Raw genomic sequence first — 24,721 nt, 5'->3', positions numbered from 1 at the left:
TTGTGGTAGAGCTGCTAAATCTGTGCTGTCCATAGTCCCTGCCACTGAAGCATCTTCATCCATTAATGGCAAAGATATAAGATCTCACAACCCCAATGATGCTGGCTATGGCTGGAACACTCATCATGTTGCATGTAGTTGATGCAGTCTGGAGTATGGAGGTACTGGCATTGGTATGGCTGCTGGTAATTAGTGTGTACTGCTGTTTTCCATTGATGCTAGTGTTGCTTTATCTTCCACTGGGAGTGGTTATGGATGGGTGCGGCTGCTTCTGCCATCCACGTCTGGACACATGAAAATCTCCCATGCTGCTGGAGCTGATGGGCTGGTTTCTAGGTCCAGTTGCAATAGTAATGGTGGTGGTTATCATGCTGTTGCTAGTAGGGACAGTGACTTGTCAGGCATGGAAACCCTTTGACAACACATCTGGTGATGGGTCTCCAAACCATTGCTGCCTCGGTTTGTACAATGACCAATCACTGTACCCTACAGCTTAATGACCATGCCCAGGGGACAAAGAGATTGACTCCCAAACCCATTGTCAAAGAATATATCTTGATTGGGGCTGAAATGCCATCACTTGTTGTCTACCACAAAGCTGGACTTCTCCATTAGTAGTTGCAGTATGATACATACTTAAAAATGTGGTCAATATTGTCCCCCAATTCTCCTCATACATGGTTTGGGCAACGTGTGTCTTGAACATTGAGATGGTTATTCCTTGTTGTGGGTTCACTTTAAGTGATAGATATGTTGCAAGATGCCTAGTCTTTACTTGTTCCCATGAAACAACAGTTACCTTCTTTTCCTAATTTACCAATCACCATCTTGTTTTCTCTTGATGTCGTGGTCATGCTATGGAGTGCAATGCACTTAACCATTGACTTCATCTCCAATTGTAGTGGAGCAAGGACTATAGGAGAGGTTCTACCTTTAAATAACTAACTTTGAAATCACAAAACACTGCTTCCATAATTCTTGTATATTCAAATAAGTTATCAGCTCACAACATCTCATAATTAACAAAGCTTTTTAGACAACATGTTCATTCATTATGCTTCACCAAAACCATGAGTTTGTATTTAAATCGAGATAGCATGGCATATAACAATTTTTTGGTGCTTGACCATTCTTGGCAGGTCCCTTTCTTCTTTGGAGTCCATAGCACTCTCAAAACATGATTGCAAAGTGCAAGTCCACATTATGCAGCTGTCGTCGCTTTCTGGGATGTGCCCGCATTTTTCTTCTCATATCTGCAAATAAATTCCAACAAACGTGGGAGCAGTAGGTGCTCTGTACTCTACTACCAATTAAAGCCACATTCTTCACATGCACATGTTTCATTGATCTAGTAAAAGGAAAGTGAAATATGTTGTTATGCTTTGTAGCAACCTCTACCACTATAACATCCGTACCCCATGTCCTACTGGGGCAATGGAAGGAGGTTGTAATGGAGCAAGTAGAAGGTCCTGTATGTCACTGACAACAGAAAAGTTTGAAAAGTTTTGGGATGGGAATTGGGGCTCATTGTCCTAGACAGTGACGTTAGGGAAGCCTTTTATTCCAAATATGCGGGCTTATGCCTGATTGGTGGCTTCTGCTGAGGTGAAGGACATTTGTCCCACACACGGGAGGTATGAATAGGCATCCGTTGCTACCATCCACATGCGTAATACATATAGTGCCACAAAGTCTATGTGGACATGGTCCCAGGGATCCTGTAGTGGTGGCCAGAAATGAAACTGCTGATACAATGCTGTCTGGAATATGATGCATACCTAAAAGCCTTCAAACATCTTAATGATGTGTTGATTTATACTACGCCAATATACATACTGAGATGTAAGTTGTTTGCATCATGTTACACCCGAATGACCTTGATGGAGGACTACTAGCACCTCTGACTTCAAGACTTTCAGAATAATCACCCAGATGCCTTCTGCAGCTGCTAATAAAAGAAGTACTCTCCTCGGTCCATTTTAAGATGGTGGTGGCCACCCAATTTGTTTGAAATCCCAAAAATGCAATAAAAGGGGCCTTTAGCCATCAAAGCTGTTAATGATACGACTGTTAGTAGAAAATTGGTTAAAGCTGGTGGTTATATATATATATATATATATATATATATATATATAGGGAAACATTCCACGTAGGAAATATATATCTAAAAACAAAGATGATGTGACTTACCAAATGAAAGTGCTGGCAGGTCGACAGACACACAAACAAACACAAACATACACACAAAATTCAAGCATTCGCAACAAACTGTTGCCTTATCAGGAAAGAGGGAAGGAGAGGGAAAGATGAAAGGATGTGGGTTTTAAGGGAGAGGGTAAGGAGTCATTCCAATCCCGGGAGCGGAAAGACTTACATTACGGGGAAAAAAGGACGGGTATACACTCGCACACACACACATATCCATCCACACATATACAGACACAAGCAGACATATTTAAAGACAAAGAGTTTGGGGAGAGATGTCAGTCGAGGCGGAAGTGCAGAGGCAAAGATGATGTTGAGTGACAGGTGAGGTATGAGTGGCGGCAACTTGAAATTAGCGGAGATTGATGCCTGGTGGGTAACGGGAAGAGAGGATATATTGAAGAGCAAGTTCCCATCTCCGGAGTCCTGAGAGGTTGATGTTAGTGGGAAGTATCCAGATAACCCGGACGGTGTAACACTGTGCCAAGATGTGCTGGCCGTGCACCAAGGCATGTTTAGCCACAGGGTGATCCTCATTACCAACAAACACTGTCTGCCTGTGTCCATTCATGCGAATGGACAGTTTGTTGCTGGTCATTCCCACATAGAATGCATCACAGTGTAGGCAGGTCAGTGGGTAAATCACGTGGGTGCTTTCACATGTGGCTCTGCCTTAGATCGTGTACACCTTCCGAGTTACAGGACTGGAGTAGGTGGTGGTGGGTGGGTGCATGGGACAGGTTTTACACTGGGGGTGGTTACAAGGATAGGAGCCAGAGGGTACGGAAGGTGGTTTGGGGATTTCATTGGGATGAACTAACAGGTTACGAAGGTTAGGTGGACGGTGGAAAGACACTCTTGGTGGAGTGGGGAGGATTTCATGAAGGATGGATCTCATTTCAGGGCAGGATTTGAGGAAGTTGTATCCCTGCTGGAGAACCACATTCAGAGTCTGTTCCAGTCCTGGAAAGTATCCTGTCACAAGTGGGGCACTTTTGGCTTCTGTGGGAGGTTCTCGGTTTGAGGGGATGAGGAAGTGGCTTTAGCTATTTGTTTCTGTACCAGGTTGGGAGAGTAGTTGCGGGATGCGAAAGCTGTTTTCAGGTTGTTGGTGTAATGGTTCAGGGATTCAGGACTGGAGCAGATTCGTTTGCCACAAAGACCTAAGCTGTAGGGAAGGGACCGCTTGATATGGAATGGGTGGCAGCTGTCATAATGGAGGTACTGTTGCTTGTTAGTGGGTTTGATGTGGACAGATGTGTGAAGCTGGCCATTGGACAGATGGAGGTCAACATCGAGGAAAGTGGCATGGGATTTGGAGTAGGACCAGGTGAATCTGATGGAACCAAAGTAGTTGAGGTTGGAGAGGAAATTCTGGAGTTCTTCTTCACTGTGAGTCCAGATTATGAAGATATCATCAATAAATCTGTACCAAACTTTGGGTTGGCAGGCCTGGGTAACCAAGAAGGCTTCCTCTAAGCGACCCATGAATAGGTTGGCGTACGAGGGGGCCATCCTGGTACCCATGGCTGTTCCCTTTAATTGTTGGTATGTCTGGCCTTCAAAAGTGAAGAAGTTGTGGTCAGGATGAAGCTGGCTAAGGTGATGAGGAAAGAGGTTTTAGGTAGGGTGGCAGGTGATCGGCGTGAAAGGAAATGTTCCATCGCAGCGAGGCCCTGGACGTGCGGAATATTTGTGTACAAGGAAGTGGCATCAATGGTTACAATGATGGTTTCCGGGGGTAACAGATTGGGTAAGGATTCCAGGCGTTCGAGAAAGTGGTTGGTGTCTTTGATGAAGGATGGGAGACTGCATGTAATGGGTTGAAGGTGTTGATCTACGTAGGCAGAGATACGTTCTGTGGGGGCTTGGTAACCAGCTACAATGGGGCGGCCGGGATGATTGGGTTTGTGGATTTTAGGAAGTAGGTAGAAGGTAGGGGTGCGGGGTGTCGGTGGGGTCAGGAGGTTGCAGGGGGCCTAAGGTTCTGAGGATTCCTTGAAGCTCCGCCTGGACATCGGGAATGGGGTTACCTTGGCAAACTTTGGATGTGGTGTTGCCTGAAAGCTGACGCAGTCCCTCAGCCACATACTCCCGACGATCAAGTACCACGGTCGTGGAACCCTTGTCAGCCAGAAGAATGATGATGGATCGGTCAGCCTTCAGATCATGGATAGCCTGGGCTTCAGCAGTGGTGATGTTGGGAGTAGGATTAAGGTTTTTTAAGAAGGATTGAGATGCAAGGCTGGAAGTCAGAAATTCCTGGAAGGTTTGGAGAAGGTGATTTTGAGGAAGAGGAGGTGGGTCCCGCTGCGACGGAGGACAGAACTGTTCCAGGCAGGGTTCAATTTGGATGGTGTCTTGGGGAGTTGGATCCTTAGGAGTAGGATTAGGATCATTTTTCTTCGTGGCAAAGTGATATTTCCAGCAGAGAGTACGAGTGTAGGACAGTAAATCTTTGACGAGGGCTGTTTGGTTGAATCTGGGAGTGGGGCTGAAGGTGAGGCCTTTGGATAGGACAGAGGTTTCGGATTGGGAGAGAGGTTTGGAGGAAAGGTTAACTACTGAATTAGGGTGTTGTGGTTCCAGATTGTGTTGACTGGAATTTTGAGGGTTTGGAGGGAGTGGAGCTGGAAGTGGGAGATTGAGTAGATGGGAGAGACTGGGTTTGTGTGCTATGAGAGGAGGTTGAGGTTTGCTGGAAAGGTTGTGAAGGGTGAGTGAGTTGCCTTTCCGGAGGTGGGAAACCAGGAGATTGGATAGTTTTTTGAGGTGGAGGGTGGCATGCTGTTCTAATTTACGGTTGGCCTGTAGGAGGATGCTCTGAACAACCGGTGTAGATGTGGGAGAGGAAAGATTAAGGACTTTTATTAAGGATAGGAGTTGACGGGTGTGTTCATTGGCTGAGTTGATGTGTAGGTGAAGGATTAGGTGGGTGAGGGCAATGGATTGTTCAGTTTGGAACTGGTATAGGGACTGATGGAAAGAAGGGTTGCAGCCCCACAGAAGAACCACAAAAGTGCCCCACTTGTGACAGGATACTTTCCAGGACTGGACCAGACTCTGAATGTGGCTCTCCAGCAGGGATACGACTTCCACAAATCCTGCCCTGAAATGAGATCCATCCTTCATGAAATCCTCCCCACTCCACCAAGAGTGTCTTTCCGCCGTCCACCTAACCTTCGTAACCTGTTAGTTCATCCCTATGAAATCCCCAAACCACCTTCCCTACCCTCTGGCTGCTACCCTTGTAACCACCCCCGGTGTAAAACCTGTCCCATGCACCCTCCCACCACCACCTACTCCAGTCCTGTAACCCGGAGGGTGTACACGATCAAAGGCAGAGCCACATGTGAAAGCACCCACGTGATCTACCAACTGACCTGCCTACACTGTGACGCATTCTATGTGGGAATGACCAGCAACAAACTGTCCATTCGCATGAATGGACACAGGCAGACAGTGTTTGTTGGTAATGAGGATCACCCTGTGGCTAAACATGCCTTGGTGCACGGCCAGCACATCTTGGCACAGTGTTACACCGTCCGGGTTATCTGGATACTTCCCACTAACACCAACCTATCCGAACTCCGGAGATGGGAACTTGCTCTTCAATATATCCTCTCTTCCCGTTATCCACCAGGCCTCAATCTCCACTAATTTCAAGTTGCCACCCCTCGTACCTCACCTGTCATTCAACAACATCTTTGCCTCTGTACTTCGGCCTCAACTGACATCTCTGCCCAATCTCTTTGCGTTTACATATGTCTGCCTGTGTCTGTATATGTGTGGATGGATATGCGTGTGTGTGTGCGCAAGTGTATACCTGTCCTTTTTTCCTCCTAAGGTAAGTCTTTCCGCTCCCGGGATTGGAATGACTCCTTACCCTCTCCCTTAAAACCCAAATCCTTTCGTCTTTCCCTCTCCTTTCCTCTTTCCTGACGAAGCAACCATATGTTGCGAAAGCTTGAATTTTGTGTGTATGTTTGTGTTTATTTGTGTGTCTATTGACCTGCCAGCACTTTTGTTTGGTAAGTCTCATCATCTTTGTTTTTAGATATATTTTTCCCACGTGGAATGTTTTCCTCTATTTTATATATATATATATGATCTCACAGTGGTAAGTACTGAGAGACAGTGACCAGCACTACAGACAATGGGCTGTGCGTTTTGGGATGTGGCACTCGGGTGCAAATATTGCTAGCAGTGGCTTTTGGACTGTGACCAACTCAAATACTCTTCTGAAAACATTCTTGAGAAATTTTTGTGTACCACAGATAATAGAGAGAGCTTCCTCTTCAAACTGTGATTAATTTTGTTGGCCATGTTATAGAGTTTTAGATGCACGCAGAATTGGATGTTCAAGCCCATTGTTTGTGCTGTGACAAAAATGGGAGGCATCGCTTGCTGGGATGGAGAGCATTCAGCATAAAAATGGGTGGGGCATGGAGCTTACACTAGACAGTGCTGGTGAGTGGAGAACATTTGCTTACATTCAGAAGTTCACATACTTGGAGGGAAGCCGACTTTCCAGAGTCTGTTCAACAGTGCACTTATCGTAATAGCATTTGGAATTATTCATCTGTAATATTTTACAAGTATTGACTGATGTTCTTTCAGATTGCTTGGTCCATATAGTTTCAGTAAGGCTTGTAGATGTGGTTCTACTGGTCTCTCACACTGTCTTATCCTATAATATGTCCAACATACTTTACTTCTGGCTGAAAAAATAAGCACTTTTGCAGGTTTCAATGGAGGCCTGTTTGCTCCAACGGTGTGACCACTGGCTGGAGGCCTTCTTTATCAATTTCAGTTATATGATGTTCAAATAATTTGAGCAATGGGATATATGTCTGCAAAAATTTCTCCATGAACCTATGAAATTGCTGGGGCACTTGATACACCAAATGACCACCTACAGTACTAGTGTCATACAAATGGTGTATTTCTGATAATGAAAGTCTGAGACTCAGTATCAAGGGGAAGCTTGAAGAATGCTTCAGAGATATCAAGCTTTGGGGTGCGACCACAGACTTGACAGAATTCAGTGCAGAGTATTCTGGGCCATGTGGCAACTGAATATGTTCTGTAGAGATTATTTGATGGCATAAGATATAGGACAAGCGTGTCTCAACATATGATGAAAACCATTTTGCATATCCTAAACCTTGCTGAAACAATAATGGAAGATTGTTAAAGATGTTGTTGATTTCTTGGAAGGGAATGATTTCTGATATCATGCGAATGGTGTCTATAATCATGAAAAGGAATTATTTAAGAGTCAATGCCAAATACATTTGGGACATACTTCAATATACAGCTGAAACAATAACTAGTAGCCAGCATTGTGAATGTGTTTTGGAACCCATCCTGCATCTTGTGGACACAGTCCATCTTATGGTTTTGTAACAGATGGCAATGCAGTCCATGTGAGCAAAAACTACTAAACAACCCTGCGATGGGGACAGGTGTTGTGGCTGTGGTGGCATAAACACTCTAGGCAGGAGGGCAGCTCTTTTCAAAGCTGGCGAGCCAGGCTAGCTACCTGGTGGATGGTGATGACAGTTGTAGTTTGAGTTGGGAAGGCTACACCCATCCAATACAATGTCGAATACTGCATTGTCTGTGTTATTTCAAATGATTGTGTAATGGCTAGGACTTCTTCCAAAGTAGCATCTGTTAACTTCAGAGTGTTGATCTGAACTTGATGACCTGATGCACCTTGAACTCATCTATTTTGTATGAGTTGAGCACAAGCCTCTGCTGTACAAGTGAATTATAGTGTTGACTAATGCCTTGGAGTTTTATGGTACATTGTAAGTATGTCTGCCCTCAATGTTTAGCACAGCGAAAGAAACACAGTCATTCTGATATTACATACACTTGGTGGTCATAATACTGGGTCAGTTTATCCAAGAGCTCATGCAGGTGAAGGCTAAAGGCCCTAGCAGAAAAGTGATCTTCTGTACCTTCTGAAACACTTTGAGGAAGTAGTCCTGGCATCAAACAGTGCCAGTAACTTGTGAGACAACGGAGCAGATGTGCTGCATATGAACACCATTCCTTGTGGCCATTGTTGGACACAGGAAATGGGTCACTGTGGGCTACACAAGTGGGGCCATCTTGGAGTGAAACAATAGTTGCTTAATACAATGCATTTTTTGCTGTTGGATTTGCTACTGCTGGTACTTCTGCAGCTAATATCATTTTGCATGTAGTTTCAGTTATTTTTGCTGTTGTTTTATGAGTTTAACAAATGTCACCTTCATCTTTGACACACTACCTTGTCCTAATGAACTGGCTATATCTAGATATTGCTCTACACAAATAGTGTTTGTGGTAACTGATATTGTAGCTGTCTTACACACATAATGTATTATTGCCATTTGCTGTAACTTATAGCAATAAATAGCTAAGTTACTTTTACAATTACAGTATATATTGGCCATTAAATATTAGTACAACTTAAACTGCAGGGTACTTGTATCAACAAGAAAATAACCAAAGTAGAAGGAACTGATACTGGAACTTCCAGAAGTTCAGCATCTATCACAGGATGTAATCAGTCATACCTGACAAGTTCAGAGTTTTCCACATGACATAGGCCACTGCAGCATAAACGTCCAGAGAAAATGTTCCCAAGCATATCACCTCCAGTCTGAAAGAGCTAAGGCCCCCACAGCACTGAGGAGTGATGAATTTGGCAGAATCTGGCAGAGTGGGGTGATGCACTAAGAGTTTGGTGACAGTGGCAGTGGTAATGAGAAGATGGTGGCTTAGTGTATCTGGTGATGTAAATGATTAATGGAAAATCTCATATAAAGATGTGAAACAAATACTAACAATGAGATAGAGGGGCTGGCCAGTACTTCCTCAGCTCAGTACAGCCGATAGATACACATAAAACAGAACCGAAAATTTACGTAAATTTTCGGTTCTGTTTTATGTGTATCTATCAGCTGTACTGAGCTGAGGTAAGTACTGGCCAGCCCCTCTATCTCTTTGTTAGTATTTGTATCTGGTGATGATCTGTTTGACATGGCTTCTGGAAGAGAACACACTTCTGCTTGCACTGTGATGTGATATACTGCATATTCATAGTTCCTCAGGTGGGCCAGTTGCATGGCCGGCAGTCAAGTGGCATAGTAACTGCCGGTTGTGGTGGAACTACTAAACCTGCACTGTACATGGACTTTGCCAGGGGTGCATTTTCATCCGTCAATAGCGAAGGTGTAAGACAGACATGATGAATGTATGTCTGAATTTGATAATGCAAAAGCTCATAGCAATAATTTCTTTTTCTAACACTGCATGATCTGAAATTTGGTACTAACCTATAAAGAACTGGACCACAAATTCTGGGAGGGAAAACAAATGGAATTAAGGTAAACTATCCAGGTTTTGCAGACAATTTTGCAATGTATTTAGGAAATCTGACAGATGAAATTGAGTCTTCTGGAAAGAGTAGCAAATAAAACTGGTCTCACAAATTCAGCTGAAAAAACCAAAAGTCCATGACAAATACGAAAAATGCACCAAAATACACAGAAACACAAACAGGTAAAATAGGGTGAGCTAGTAAATTTAAATATCTTGGAGAAAATATACAGCAGAAAAGACTAGAAAACTTTACATTAGCTGCAACAATTAGTAAGATCAAACAAGCAAACAGTTTGACATACCTGGAGAATCAAAACTAAAACACTATACCACAGTAGTAAGACCAGAATTTATATGCACGTAAATGCTTGAAAACTAACTATAAGATGAACAGAAACTGGAAGGATAGATTACTGGAAAAATAATGGATGCAAAACAAAATATAGATGTTGGGAAATTAGAAGTAATAAGAAGGCATATAAAAGTACAGAGAAAATTTGAGAAATAATGGCAAAGCAGAAATCTGTATTGTTTAGGAAAGTTGGAAGGAGTATATAGAATGTCTATACAAGGGAAATGTACTTGAGGAAAATTTATAGAAATGAAGAGGATGTAGATGAAGATGAGACGGGAGATATGATACTGCATGAAGAATTTGACAGAGCACTGAAAGACCTAAGTCGAAACAAGGCTCCAGGAACAGACAACATTCTGATAGAACTACAGATAGCCTTGGGAGAGCCAACCATGACAAAACTGTTCCATCTGATGAGCAACATGAATGAGACAGGTGAAATACCCTCAGACTTCAAGAAGAATATAATGATTCCAATTCCAAAGAAAGCAGGTGTTGACAGATGTGAAAATTACCCAACTATCAGTTTGGTAAGTCTTGGGTACAAAATACTACCACTAAATCTTTAGACAAATGGAAAAACTGGTAGAAGCTGACCTAGGGGAAGATCAGTTTGGATTGTGGAGAAATGTAGGAACATGTGAGGCAATACTAATCCTACGACTCCTCGTAGAAGATAGGTTAACGAGAGGCAAACTAACATTTATATCATTTGTAGACTTAGAAAAAACTTTTGACAATGTTGACTGGAATACTCTCTTTCAAATTCTGAAGGTGGCAGGGGTAAAATACAGGGAGCGAAAGGCTATTTACAACTTTTACAGCAACCAGACAGCAGTTATAAGAGTCAAGGGGCATGAAAGGCAAGCAGTGGTTGAGAAGGGAGTGAGACAGGGTTGTAGCCTATCCCCAATACTATTCAATCTGTATATTGAACAAGCAGTAAAGGAAACAAAAGAAAAATTTGGAGTAGGAATTAAAATCCACGGATAAGAAATAAAAACTTTAAAGTTTGCGAATGACATTGTAATTCTGTCAGAGATAGCAAAGGACCTGCTCAAAAGGAGGATATAAGACCAACATCAACAAAAGCAAAACGAAATTAATGGAATGTTGTCGAATTAAATCAGGCAATACTGAGGGAATTAGATTAGGAAATGAGACACTTAAAGCAGTAAATGAGGTTTGCCATTTGGGCAGCAAAATAACTGATAATGGTTGAAGTAGAGAGGATATAAATGTAGACTGGCTATGACAAGGAAAGAATTTCTGAAGTAGAGAAATTTGTTAACATCAAATACAGATTTAAGTGTCAGGAAGTCTTTCCTGAAAGTATTTGTATGGCATGTAGCCATGTATTGAAGTGAAACATGGGCAATAAACAGTTTAGACAAGAAGAGAATAGAAGCTTATGAAATGCAGTGCTACAGAAGAATGCTGAAGATTAGATGGGTAGATCACATAACTAATGAGGAGGTATTGAATAGAATTGGAGAGGAGAGAAATTTGTGGCCAACTTGACTAGCAGAAGGGATCGGTTGGTAGGGCATATTCTGAGGCATAAAGGGATCACCAATTTAGTATTGGAAGGAAGCATGGAGGGTAAAAATCGTAAAGGGAAACCAATAGATGAATACAGTAAGCAGATTCGGAAGCATGTAGATTGCAGTAGTTACTTGGAGAGAAAGAGGCTTGCACAGGATAGAGTAGCTTGAAGAGCTGCATCAAACCAGCCTTTGGACTGAAGATAACAACAACAACAACAGACACCTCTACTGAATGGATTATAACAGGCTAATGAAACAAATATTCCTATTTTTCTGGAGAAAAAAAACTGACTATATTTCAATGATCACAGAAATAAGAAAATAACTAGAAAAGAAACAACATTAAAGAATTGTAAATAGTAGAAAGGAACTGTTTTGAGAATAAAATACTAAATTTAGAAGGCCTTCAAATCAGAAGAAATAATAAATTAGAATACACATAAGAAAGGAAAAGACAACACGAAGAGAAAGAAAGAAGAGGAACTGAAGTTGTTACATTATCTTAGTTGGTCAAGATATACTTCCATGAATATGCCCTACCTCTACCAGCACCAAAGTCACTAAAATTTGTTTTCACATGGGAAAAAAATATCCTCTGCATAAATATATTATATTGATGAGTATTACTAAGATAAAACAATAATGCAGTAGCCCTAAGATTAACACATCCAGTGTTCAACTATTACTTCCCTCCACCTTACGCTTCATATGACCCTCTCGGAAATCTGTGTAAATATTAATGAAAATATCAATTTTTGAAAATATATGAAATTCTATAGATAAATAACTACGCATCAAGTGCTGGAAGGAGAGACACTTGAAAAAGCTAAGGAAATCTACATCTACATCTACATGATTACTCTGCAATTCACATTTAAGTGCTTGGCAGAGGGTTCATCGAACCACAATAATACTATCTCCCTACCATTCCACTCCCGAACAGCGCGCGGGGAAAACAAACACCTAAACCTTTCTGTTCGAGCTCTGATTTCTCTTATTTTATTTTGATGATCATTCCTACCTATGTAGGTTGGGCTCAACAAAATATTTTCGCATTCGGAAGAGAAAGTTGGTGACTGAAATTTCGTAAATAGATCTCCCCGTGACGAAAAACGTCTTTGCTTTAATGACTACCACCCCAACTCATGTATCATATCTGCCACACTCTCTCCCCCATTATGTGATAATACAAAACGAGCTGCCCTTTTTTGCACCCTTTCGATGTCCTCCGTCAATCCCTCCTGATAAGGATCCCACACCGCACAGCAATATTCTAACAGAGGACGAACGAGTGTAGTTTAAGCTATCTCTTTAGTGGACTTGTTGCATCTTCTAAGTGTCCTACCAATGAAATGCAACCTTTGACTCGCCTTCCCCACAATATTATCTATGTGGTCTTTCCAACTGAAGTTGTTCGTAATTTTTACACCCAGGTACTTAGTTGAATTGACAGCCTTGAAAATTGTACTATTTATCGAGTAATCGAATTCCAACGGATTTCTTTTGGAACTCATGTGGATCACCTCACACTTTTCGTTATTTAGCGTCAACTGCCACCTGCCACACCATACAGCAATCTTTTCTAAATCGCTTTGCAACTGATACTGGTCTTCGGATGACCTTACTAGACGGTAAATTACAGCATCATCTGCGAACAACCTAAGAGAACTGCTCAGATTGTTACCCAGGTCATTTATATAGATCAGATACAGCAGAGGTCCCAGGACACTTCCCTGGAGAACACCTGATATCACTTCAGTTTTACTCGATGATTTGCCGTCTATTACTACGAACTGCGACCTTCCTGACAGGAAATCACGAATCCAGTCGCACAACTGAGACGATACCCTATAGGCCCGCAGCTTGATTAGAAGTCGCTTGTGAGAACGGTGTCAAAAGCTTTCCGGAAATCTAGAAATACGGAATCAACTTGAGATCCCCTGTCGATAGCGGCCATTACTTCGTGCGAATAAAGAGCTAGCTGGGTTGCACAAGAACGATGTTTTCTGAAACCATGCTGATTACGTATCAATAGATCGTTCCCTTCGAGCTGATTCATAATGTTTGAATACAGTATATGCTCCAAAACCCTACTGCAAACCGACGTCAATGATATAAGTCTGTAGTTCGATGGATTACTCCTGCTATCCTTCTTAAACACTGGTGCGACCTGCGCAATTTTCCAATCTGTAGGTACAGATCTATCGGTGAGCGAGCGGTTGTATATGATTGCTAAGTAGGGAGCTATTGTATCAGCGTAATCTGAAAGGAACCTAATCGGTATACAATCTGGACCTGAAGACTTGCCCGTATCAAGCGATTTGAGTTGCTTCGCAACCCCTAAGGTATCTACTTCTAAGAAACTCATGCTAGTAGCTGTTCGTGTTTCAAATTCTGGAATATTCCATTCGTCTTCCCTGGTGAAGGAATTTCTGAAAACTGCGTTCAATAACTCCGCTTTAGCGGCACAGTCGTCGGTAACAGTACCATCAGCACTGTGCAGCAAAGGTATTGACTGCGTCTTGCTGCTTGTGTACTTTACATACGACCAGAATTTCTTCAGATTTTCTACCAAATTTCGAGGCAATGTTTTGTTGTGGAACCTATTAAAGGCATCTCGCATTGAAGTCCATGCCAAATTTCGCGCGTCTGTAAATTTTAGCCAATTCTCGGGATTTCGCGTTCTTCTGAACTTCGCATGCTTTTTCCGTTGCCTCTGCAACAGCGTTTGGACATGTTTTGTGTACCATGGGGGATCAGTTCCATCTCTTACCAATTTATCAGGTATGAATCTCTCAATATCTGTTGCTACTATATCTTTGAATTTGAGCCATATCTCGTCTACATTTGCATAGTCAGTTCGGAAGGAATGGAGATTGTCTCTTAGGAAGGCTTCTAGTGACACTTTATCCGCTTTTTTAAATAAAATTATTTTGCGTTTGTTTCTGGTGGATTTGGAAGAAACGGTATTGAGCCTAGCTACAACAACCTTGTGATCACTAATCCCTGTATCAGTCATGATGCTCTCTATTAGCTCTGGATTGTTTGTGGCTAAGAGGTCAAGTGTGTTTTCACAACCATTTACAATTTGCGTGGGTTCATGGACTAACTGCTCGAAATAATTTTCAGAGAAAGCATTTAGGACAATCTCGGAAGATGTTTTCTGCCTACCACCAGTTCTGAACAAGTATTTTTGCCAACATATCGAGGGAAGGTTGAAGTCCCCACCAACTATAACCGTATGAGTGGGGTATTTATTTGTTACGAGACTCAAATTTTCTCTGAACTGTTCAGCAACTATATCATCGGAGTCTGGGGGTCGGTAGAAGGAGCCAATTATTAACTTAGTTCGGCTGTTAAGTATAACCTCCACCCATACCAATTCACACGGAGTATCTACTTCGACTTCACTACAAGATAAACCACTACTGACAGACACAAACACTCCACCACCAATTCTGCCTAATCTATCTTTCCTGAACACCGTCTGAGACTTCGTAAAAAATTCTGCAGAACTTATTTCAGGCTTTAGCCAGCTTTCTGTACCTATAATGATTTCAGCTTCTGTGCTTTCTATTAGCTCTTGAAGCTCAGGGACTTTCCCAGCACAACTACAATTTACAACTACAATTCCGACTGTTCCTTGATCCAAGCACGTCCTGTATTTGCCATGCACCCTTTGAGATTGCAGCCCACCCCGTACTTTCCCAAGGCCTTCTAACCTAAAAAAACTGTCCAGTCTACGCCACACAGCCTCCGCTACCCGTGTAGCCGCCAGCTGAGTGTAGTGAACTCCTGACCTATTCAGCGGAACCCGAAACCCCACCACCCTACGGCGCAAGTCGAGGAATCTGCAGTCAACACGGTCGCAAAACCGTCTGAGCCTCTGATTCAGATCCACCACCTGGCTCTGCACCAAAGGTCCGCAGTTGGTTCTGTCAACGATGCTGCAGATGGTGAGCTCTGCCTTCATGTGCAAGCTTTTGGAGCCAGTGGCCCCCTCTTCTGGCAGAGGAGTTGATGGGGAAAAATAATAATGTATGGAAAGTTCTGGTTGAGAATAATGGATTATTTAGAAATAAAGGTGGCGACTCACCTAAAGGCACAAGCGCTGTGTTGTATCAACAGATACACACACAAAAGGTATACAGGTTTACTTTGTTAGCTTTCGGAATGGAATTCCTTTCTCAAGCTGCAGGAGAAACTGAGAAACCTGCACACACACACACACACACACACACACACACACACACACACACACACACACACTATTTGGTGGGGTCTGGGGGGACAACGAGTTACCTTAGGTTTAGGCCAGGGAGGTTGCGGGAGCAAAGGATGTGCCCAATATGTGTCAGCTAGCTGTGTGCTGCCATCTCACGGTCTAGTCTATGAAAGCGAACGCAGCCGTCTACCTCATGCCTCTCTACCTGCACCCCTAGCTAGCCCACGGACAGCTCCAAACTATCTCAACCCCCTCCTCACTTCCCCCACCCCCTCCCTGCCTCCCACCTCTCTCCCCATCCCTCACCCCACCCTCACCCCAGCACACTCATCGTGGGCCAGGAAAGAGCTGGCAGCCAAATGAGCACAATGTAGGGAGACAGGTGTGTGTGTGTGTGTGTATGCATATTTCTCCTACAGCTCAAGAAAGGTATTCCATTTCAAAAGCTAGCAAAGTAAAGCTCTGTATCTTTTGTTTGTGTATCTGTCGATGACTCAGCACGTCTCGTCTGCCTTTAGGTGAAGGGGAAGAAAGATGGATGAAAGAAAAGGACTGGTGAGGTATAGGGAGTGGAGAGTGTTGTGGAAAAGTCAGCAAGGACCCCCAAGTCAAGGGAGACTTATTGCCCGGGATGAGATGGAAAGACTGATTGATGGGGACTGCACCAGATGAGATTTGAAAAACTGAGAGCTTATAGGTGGAAGATAGGGTAATAACATAACAGAGATTACTGACAGAGCAGTGTGCAAGATTTAATTGGACCAGAAAGCTAAGTGCATTATATGGGGTAGACATATGAGGGGACCGGTGCACCAAAAAATTGACATGTCAGAAAATGAAAGATATAGAAAACTAAAAGGGTGCAAAGAAAGGAATAATTACCCTCAGTGGGAACTGATGGTTCAGCATGTATGTGGTTCTTGCCATCCACATGGCTTTAATTTACATTAATTTCTTCAGTCTCAGCATTTCTTTTCAGTAACTATTTCTTTCCTCACTCAGTTTTAGTTTTCTATACCTTTTGTTTTCTGACCTGTAGTTTCCCCATCCTCACATTTCTACCGAGAGTAATCCACTTAGCTTTCCACTCTTGTTAAACCTTGACAGTGTTTTGTACACTATTTTCCACCGTTAAGCCCCAGGTTTTCAAATCTCATCTGGTGCATCTTCAACAATCAGTCTTTCCTTCTCATCCCATCCAGTAAGTCTCCCTTCACCTGGAGTTGTGGGTGACCTTTTCAATTTTCCTTCACTCCTCTTCCTTAATCTTTGACCCTTCTGCCAGGAGGGACCACTGCCTTCAAAAGCTTGTGCATTTCCTTAATTTTCTGATGCATGTTTTCTCTTGCCGCCACTTGGTGAGCTGATTTCTTATTTATCCAGTTACATTGTGTATATATTAAATATTATGCCTTGGACTTCACATTGGAGCTTTGGCCCCTCATTTAATAACTTGTTGAGATTATTTTGAGGTTAAGGAAAAGAGATTTTCTTGTCTTATTAAAACTTACTTGGATTCACTGCTCCATCTTTGAAAGAAGTGCAGTTTATTAAACACATGTAAGTTAAAATAAATGTAAAGTGTTGAAATACAGAATTATGATAGATGTGCCTCACAAAAATGGTATTTGTAGATCAACAGAACTGATCTTCGGAAATACAGAGAAAAAAATTACTGTTTTGACAGTATCCTGAGGAAGCAATGAAATAAATGTGTTTAGTTAATGAAGGTATACAATTGTTTCTTTGCACAAGAGACTGCATATTTTAATATAACTTTCACAAATGCACTCTTGTGATAAGAGATTGAATGACTTGTAGATGACTAAAGGCAATGTTTATTTTGACAGTGCCCATCTAAATGCTTCTAGGAATGGAATAGCCAAAATACTTCTTAATGCAATGTGAGATCGAGTAGCTCATTTCTTTTCTGGGTAATCATTCCTTAAATTAAAAGGGAAATAGAAGAGGTAGAACTGGATAAAGAAGAGACCCACCAACTTTCAATGCCAAATAGACAATTTTCTTTTTTATTTTAAAAAATCTTGCTTTATGAATGTTTAAATGAAAACTACCACCACCAAACTATGGGATTCTTCAAAATTAGAGCAAAATATATCCTCTATGTCTGTGAGAAGCCTGAATTTCTGCTCTTAGCACATCAGCACTTCTAACGGATTTGGTCCATGTCTGTAGTTACTGACAGAGTGTTTGGCACTTCTTCTGTTCTTCATTCTCTCATCCATACATGTCAGCCTTTCATCTATTTACTACATTTCAACATATATCTATCTTTGCCTTACTTCCAATGAATAAAAATTAACCAAAAATTGCAATATACATACTCTGAAAGTAATACGAAGAACATGCCACGGTTTCATAATAATGTACAGTAACAAACAGATTTTTTAAAAATGAAAATGTTTATTGTTGGAATTGTTCCAGCTTCAACCTACAGGTCATGCTTGAAATGAGCCAATGGTTTGTATAATTCTACATCATTATTAATATAAAGAGCATGGCAGAAGACATTTTTATTGTATGATACATTAGGGCTTCTTTCTATTCCATTCATGGATGAAAAGTAGAAATAGTTATTGTTACAGTACTTCTATGCAGTTATATTTTACATTACATAAATAATATTCCACATATTCAATGAAAGGATTCTCTGGATGTGGACAACAGAAATATGTATTTCATTTAAGTGCAATACAACAGAACGACTTTGATTTATGAGGTGACACCAGTATATGTATAGGTCAAATAGAGAGCTCAGTTCTGCCTGCTTTGCACTTAGAAATCTCTGCAAAACAAGCAGCTAGAGTACTTCTATACATTCACTCAATACTGTCCTATGGTACAAAATTCAATATGACTAGCAATGCGATGGAGATGCTGACACCTGGAAATATCCCACAAGAAAGTGTCATAAATGTGCCAAAATTAGTCTATCATGCATATTAATGTAAATATAATGTGAATGAGACTGTTGGGTAATAAAATTATAATGTAATTTTCACTGGAATTCCTAGTTCGTATTACTTTCCATTCATACATTCTAATTTTATCTCATAGACCTGTGAGGATTCAGGAATTGTGAGTGTTGAATTTTGTGATGAGATCTTTTTAGTATCATTCTAATTGACTGGTAGACAGTCCCACACAAAATGCTAGTTAAAAAATTGGAAAATCCATTTTGGAATGTCAACAATGTGGGCAGAGATAATGGTTATGTGTGTGTGTGTAAGCTTACTTGTGTGAATATGTATGCATTTTTCTTTTTTTTTTTTCGTTTTTTTTGTTTTTGCCGAAAGCTTATCTATAACAGTCTCTTCATCATGTCTACCTGCAACTCAAAAAGCTAGTTCATTTTGAAATTTTATATTTTCCCCTTTTCTGTCATGGAAATGTTGGCATTAGTATGTCAGTATGTCATTCTCAACTATAGACTCAACATATGTTCTGGGTCTTCTGTTAGTTTTGTGTGGTTTAAAACATCCTGGCTTTAAATGTTGCCATCATAGTTTTCAGCAAGGTGACATTAGTGTGATATTACAAAATACCTTTGTCTTTTGAGAAAATGTCACATTGTGAATTGTGTTTTATTCATCTCATGGTGTACACTTGCAATCCATTTGGTTTGCGAACAGGAGACATATCAAAAATTTATAAAACAATTACAATGATTTTTACATTAATAAATAATAGCACTAAAATAAATAACGACACTATAAGGATAACACATTGTACCCAGCTCAAATTTCCAGTTTGTCACACATGAATTCATCCACTGAGTAATAACACTTCAGTGTCAGTACCTCATATAGCTTTCTTTTAAGTGAACCTAAATTCATCTGCATCAACTTGTTCCTTTTAATTTATTACAAATTTTCATTCCCATGTATTGAGGTCCCTGGGCATATAGTCTGAGGCAGTGGGTGGGGAGCATAAAATTTTCTTTGTTTCTGGTATCATGTGAATGGACAAAATGGTTTCCCTCAAATAACTGATGTCTGGTGTACAAAAATATAATAATCTCATATATGTATAAGGATGGCAGAGTTAATATTTTAAGTTTTCTAAATAATGGTCAACATGGTTCTTTGTGATTTGCAGTGCAACATATTTCATACAATTTTTTTCTGTATTTTTAGTATCCACACTATGTTTGTTGAGTTACCCCCCAAAAAAGTATCATACCTAATAATGGATTTGAAGTAGCTTGTATATGCTACTTTTTGTGTGTCCACGTCAGTTGCAGTTGACAATATTTGCTACTCAGTTTGTTTGCCAGGTATTCAATGCATGGCTGCCACCTCAAATTTTTATCTAGATTTAAACCTAAGAATTTGACTGAGTCAACTTCTATTGTACCTTGGTTGTTTGTGTTCAATCTTAATCTGCTCACATTTTGATTGTTTGGTTCTGAACTGCATCACGTGAGTCTTAGATATGTTTAGATTCAACCCATTTAGCTGAAACCAAGTTCCTAAAGTACTGAGGGTACTGATCACAGATTTGGGAATTTTTTCCGAGTCCTGATCTTCAACTAAGACAGAAGTATCATCTGCGAACAGAACTGATGGGGAGCTGATATTTAATGGTAAGTGATTAATATAAAAGAGAAATAGGAATGGGCCTAATATGGAGCCTTGTGGAACACCCTGAGATATTTTTTTTCCACTCAGAAAAATAATATGTGCCATTTGGAAAAATGCTAACTCTTTGCTTTCTGTTGGACAAGTAGGAGTTAAGCCAATGTAAGGCACTGCCGCTAATGCCATACTTCTCAAGTTTGTAAACAAGCAATGCATGGTTTACGGAATCAAATGCCTTTGTGGGGTTGCAGAAAATTCCTGCCACCTTATTTCTCTTGTCTAATGATGTACTTATTTTCTCAGCGACACTGTTTACTGCATCAATGGTGTTGTTACCCTGCTGAAAACCAAATTGATTGTTTAGAATAACAGAATATTTTGCAATGAAGTTTTGGATTTGAGCAACAGCAAATATTTTAGATAGGATTGAGAGAATAGAGATAGGACAATAATTTCCCATGATCTCTCTCGATACCTTCTTGAAGAGTGGTTTGACTTCAGCATATTTCATTACCTCTGGGAAACAGCCCTCTTCAAAACATTGATTTATTATCTGAGCTAGTGGGTTTGCAATTCTATTGTGTACCACTTTAATAACTTTGGTGGGCCATCCCAACCTGCAGATTTTTTGTTTTTTAATGTTAGAATAGCATTTTCTACATCCTCCACAGAAACTTTTGAGAATTTTGTAAAGTTTTCAGTTTTCGCCTAGGCCAAAGGGATTTACTTTGTTGTGATAATCTGTTACATCTACATCAGACTTTGCTACATTTATAAAGAATTCATTAAAGTACTCTGGTATTTGAGTTGGATTTGCAATAGTATTTCCTTCAATGTCAACTTTTGGAATTTCTTGGTCGCAGGCTTTAACACCTAACTCAGGTTTAATGACTGACCACACAGTCTTTGTCTTATTTTTATGATTTAAAATTAGCCTGTTATTTGCCAGTTGTTTTGCTGCCTTGACAACTCTTTTGCATATAGTTTTATAGAGTCTAACATATTTAATGAAATCAATATCTTTATTATATTTTAGTTCTCTGTGCAGTTGCCTTTTCCTTACACTGGAAATTTTTATGCCCTGGGTAATCCACTTTACTGTATTTGTTATTTTACTGCTGCCGAGTCTAGGGAGAAATGCTTCATTAAAGTCTCCAAGAAATCTATTTAGGAATTTCTCAAACTTTTCGTCACTTGAGTTACAATAATCAAAAGTCCATGTTTTCTCTTTTAGCTTCTCACTAAATGTTAGAAAGTTTTCTTTGCTAAAGTTCCTGCTCATATGGGTTCTCATACTGAAACGTTCCTGTCTGTCTGTGGCAGCTCAATGAACAATGCACAATGATCTGAAATACCTAGATCTAGACAAAATTTATACTCATCTTCATATACATAATTAGTTAGAACATCGTCAATGCATGTTGCTGATTGCCCATTGTCTCTGGTAGATTCAAAGAAATTCGATTGGAGACCACATTTCTTTACTAAGTCAGTGAAACTTGAAGCGTGGCTACTATCATATTTCATCAATTGAAAATCAATGTATCAACCGGCAGAATGTTACACAATATAAGAATTAATTATGATATTAAACTTCTAAAAATAAATTCTAATGGTGTATTTTCATATTAGAAAAAAATTACTGAAAACTTTGTTGGCTGCATTTTATATATCATTCTACTAATGCACATTTTAGATGAACTGCACCAAAAATGTCTTACCATGAGCACCACGAAAATAGGATGACGCAATTGCTTTGAATCTTTCTTGTCCAGCAGTATCCCAACTGAAAGACAAATTATTTAAAACAAAGATTTAGTCTTTTACTTTACACAGTATGCAAATTGTTCACATCACTTTTCTCCTAACCAAATGAAGATCCCATTTTGGCATTCACATCTGGTGTTGCATCTAAAATGTGAAAATATCAGAGAGAGAGAGAGAGAGAGAGAGAGAGAGAGAGAGAGAGAGAGAGAGAGAGAGAGGAGGGGGGGGGGGCAGGGGAGTGGGGGTGAGGGGAGGGAGTGTAGGGGGAGGAGAAGAAGAAGAACAACAACAACTTGTATGGACTGACAACAATCACCTACAGAATTATTTGTATTGTACTACTTTTGAAATACAAAGTTTTCATCTCATTACAAATGTACTCTGGTTATAGGTGTGCCAACAACAAAACAGGTGCCTCTCTTTTAGTACTTGCTTCTCCTATAATGCTGACAGTGGTTTATTTTCATATGAAGACCTACTGTGAGTTCAAAGTCTGGCAAAGTAACATATGTGCTATTGCTCATTACATCTGTAACTTAATTGATATTTAAGGTAAAGCAGTTGCAAATCATGTGCCACATTGAAACAAACAATTTGCATCAACTGCATGCTGTATTTACGTCTGACTCCTATATAGGTTAGCAGAAGTGTTTAGGACAAATGTAATACTATACATAGATTTGTACCATTCTAACCAAAAGAAATGCTCCCAAAACAGGTATCTTCTCTTTGAAGGCAGATGGGACATTTTTAATAACAAATGTTACAGCATCCTATATATATTTTTTTGGGAAATAAAAAAAGCCATAGTAATCCAGCTGTTACTTTACTACTGTGTTCTGACATGTAGCGGAACAGTAATTTTTTAGATGAATGTATTTTTCCTCATCAGTCAACATGGATTCCAGAACCAATAACTATGAATAACTAAATTTACTTTCATACAAAATATTGCATTCTCCACCCTTTCCGACCCCATTTTGCACTGACCAACCAGGATGAGTTCGTACTTCAGTTTATCTCTCTTATTTTTGTTCTGATCCTTTCAATATTCTCTCACCTTCTCTGCATATTGTCCCCCCCCCCCCCAAATCAATGTTGCATTACATGTTATCAGTGCACCTGCCACATTAATTTTCTATGAGGATCCGAACTTTCCACAGTATTTGCCATTGTCCTTGTCAGCTAAGCAACTTATTGTGGGAAAACTAACAGAATCACATGGATGTAAACGATGTACTAATGCCATATGTGATAAGAAATTATACTGATGCCAATGTTGAAACATTGTCTGCAGCATCTTCGTTTCCATCATTAAGTATAATATGGGACATACTGCTATGCAGTCTCTCAGTATAAATGCCTTCTTCCATGGACTGCTGAGTGTGTAAATTCTATTTCTATTAAATCTGTTGACACACATTCTCATTTCCACAACCTCTTTGATGATACTGAGTGAGATGATGCAGTGGTTACTACACAGGACTCGCATTTGAGAAGATGATGGTTCAGACCTGCATCCAGCCATCCAAATTTAGGTACTCCATGATTTTGGAAAATTGCTCAGCAAATGCTGGGATGCTTCCTTTGAAAGGGCAAGGCTGATTTCCTTCCCCATCCTGAACTTGTGATTAAACCCTAATCTTCCTTTCCCTTTGATGACTGAATCCCAGTAGTTCAAAGCGTGTGCCTGAATGTGTCTGTTCGAACAAGATTTTATGTTTATTTCACTGATTTCACTGGCAAAAGCAGATATTACATAGCCAAAAGATGGTTGTAATCCAATGATTTGCTTAATTTCATTAGATGTTGCTCTGCAAAATGAGAGGAACATAGTGTGCTGTTCTTGATGTGTTACCTGGTTGAATATGGGTTTGGGTTTTCCAAAGAGAGCTGAGTTTATTTCCAGTGCCCAATAGCCATTTCCTCTGAACACAGAGGTTAGATGGTTTATTTTGGCACCAAGAAAGTTTGCGTCCTACATACTTTTAGCTCTTTCTAACAGAGGGCTCAGTGCAGCCTCTTTTGGGAAAGATGGGCACTGTACCAAAAATCAGTGGCACATAAAATACAGAAATCCAGAAAAATCTGTTGCTGCTAAAGCCAGCCTTATGAACAAGCACAAGACCTTTTGAGAGGAGACATGGTGGATTTTGGCCGACACTTCAAACTACTGGGACACAATTATCAAAGATGCTGCGAAAATTAGAATGTGTGTCAACAACTTTTATGGAAATGTGAATTACACACTCAGCAATGTGCTGAAGTGGGCAGTTGATATCAAGAGACTGCATTGGAGTCCCATATCACACATCGTGACGGAAAAAAATGTGCTGCAATTTCACTGTTGATTTTAATGTAATATCTCATTACTGTGGACACCACTGTATCATTTACATATACGTGATTCGATTACTTCTTCAACAGTCCATTGCTTTCCTGTTGAAGAAAATGGTGTTGACTGTCGAAAAGTTGGCTTTTTATAGAAAATTAATTTGACAAGTGCACTGAGAACATTTAATACAGCAAATTTAATACACAAGACTTATTGGGTTGTTAATGCTTCTGTTATCTTGGCTTCCTTGGCTAGCAATCCTAAGTTCCAGCCTTTTTTCAACAGAAGTTTTCTTCTGTTATTTCT

At 40.3% G+C, this 24,721-nt stretch overlaps 1 protein-coding gene across 1 annotated transcript in view; it reads right to left on the bottom strand.

The window, feature by feature from the left end:
• The window catches only part of LOC124607112 (ras-related protein Rab-34-like), a 125,263-nt gene that overhangs the window by 29,261 nt on the left and 71,281 nt on the right, over positions 1 to 24,721 (bottom strand). Inside the window, exon 4 of the mRNA XM_047139309.1 lies at positions 22,035 to 22,099. Within this exon, the coding sequence (XP_046995265.1) occupies positions 22,035 to 22,099 (65 nt within the window). The remainder of the gene's footprint in view (positions 1 to 22,034; positions 22,100 to 24,721) is intronic.

This window comes from Schistocerca americana, chromosome 3 (assembly GCF_021461395.2).
Source record: "Schistocerca americana isolate TAMUIC-IGC-003095 chromosome 3, iqSchAmer2.1, whole genome shotgun sequence".
Taxonomy (NCBI): domain Eukaryota; kingdom Metazoa; phylum Arthropoda; class Insecta; order Orthoptera; family Acrididae; genus Schistocerca; species Schistocerca americana.
Note: the sequence above shows the minus strand (reverse complement) of the source record. Positions and strands in the feature narration are given on the sequence as shown.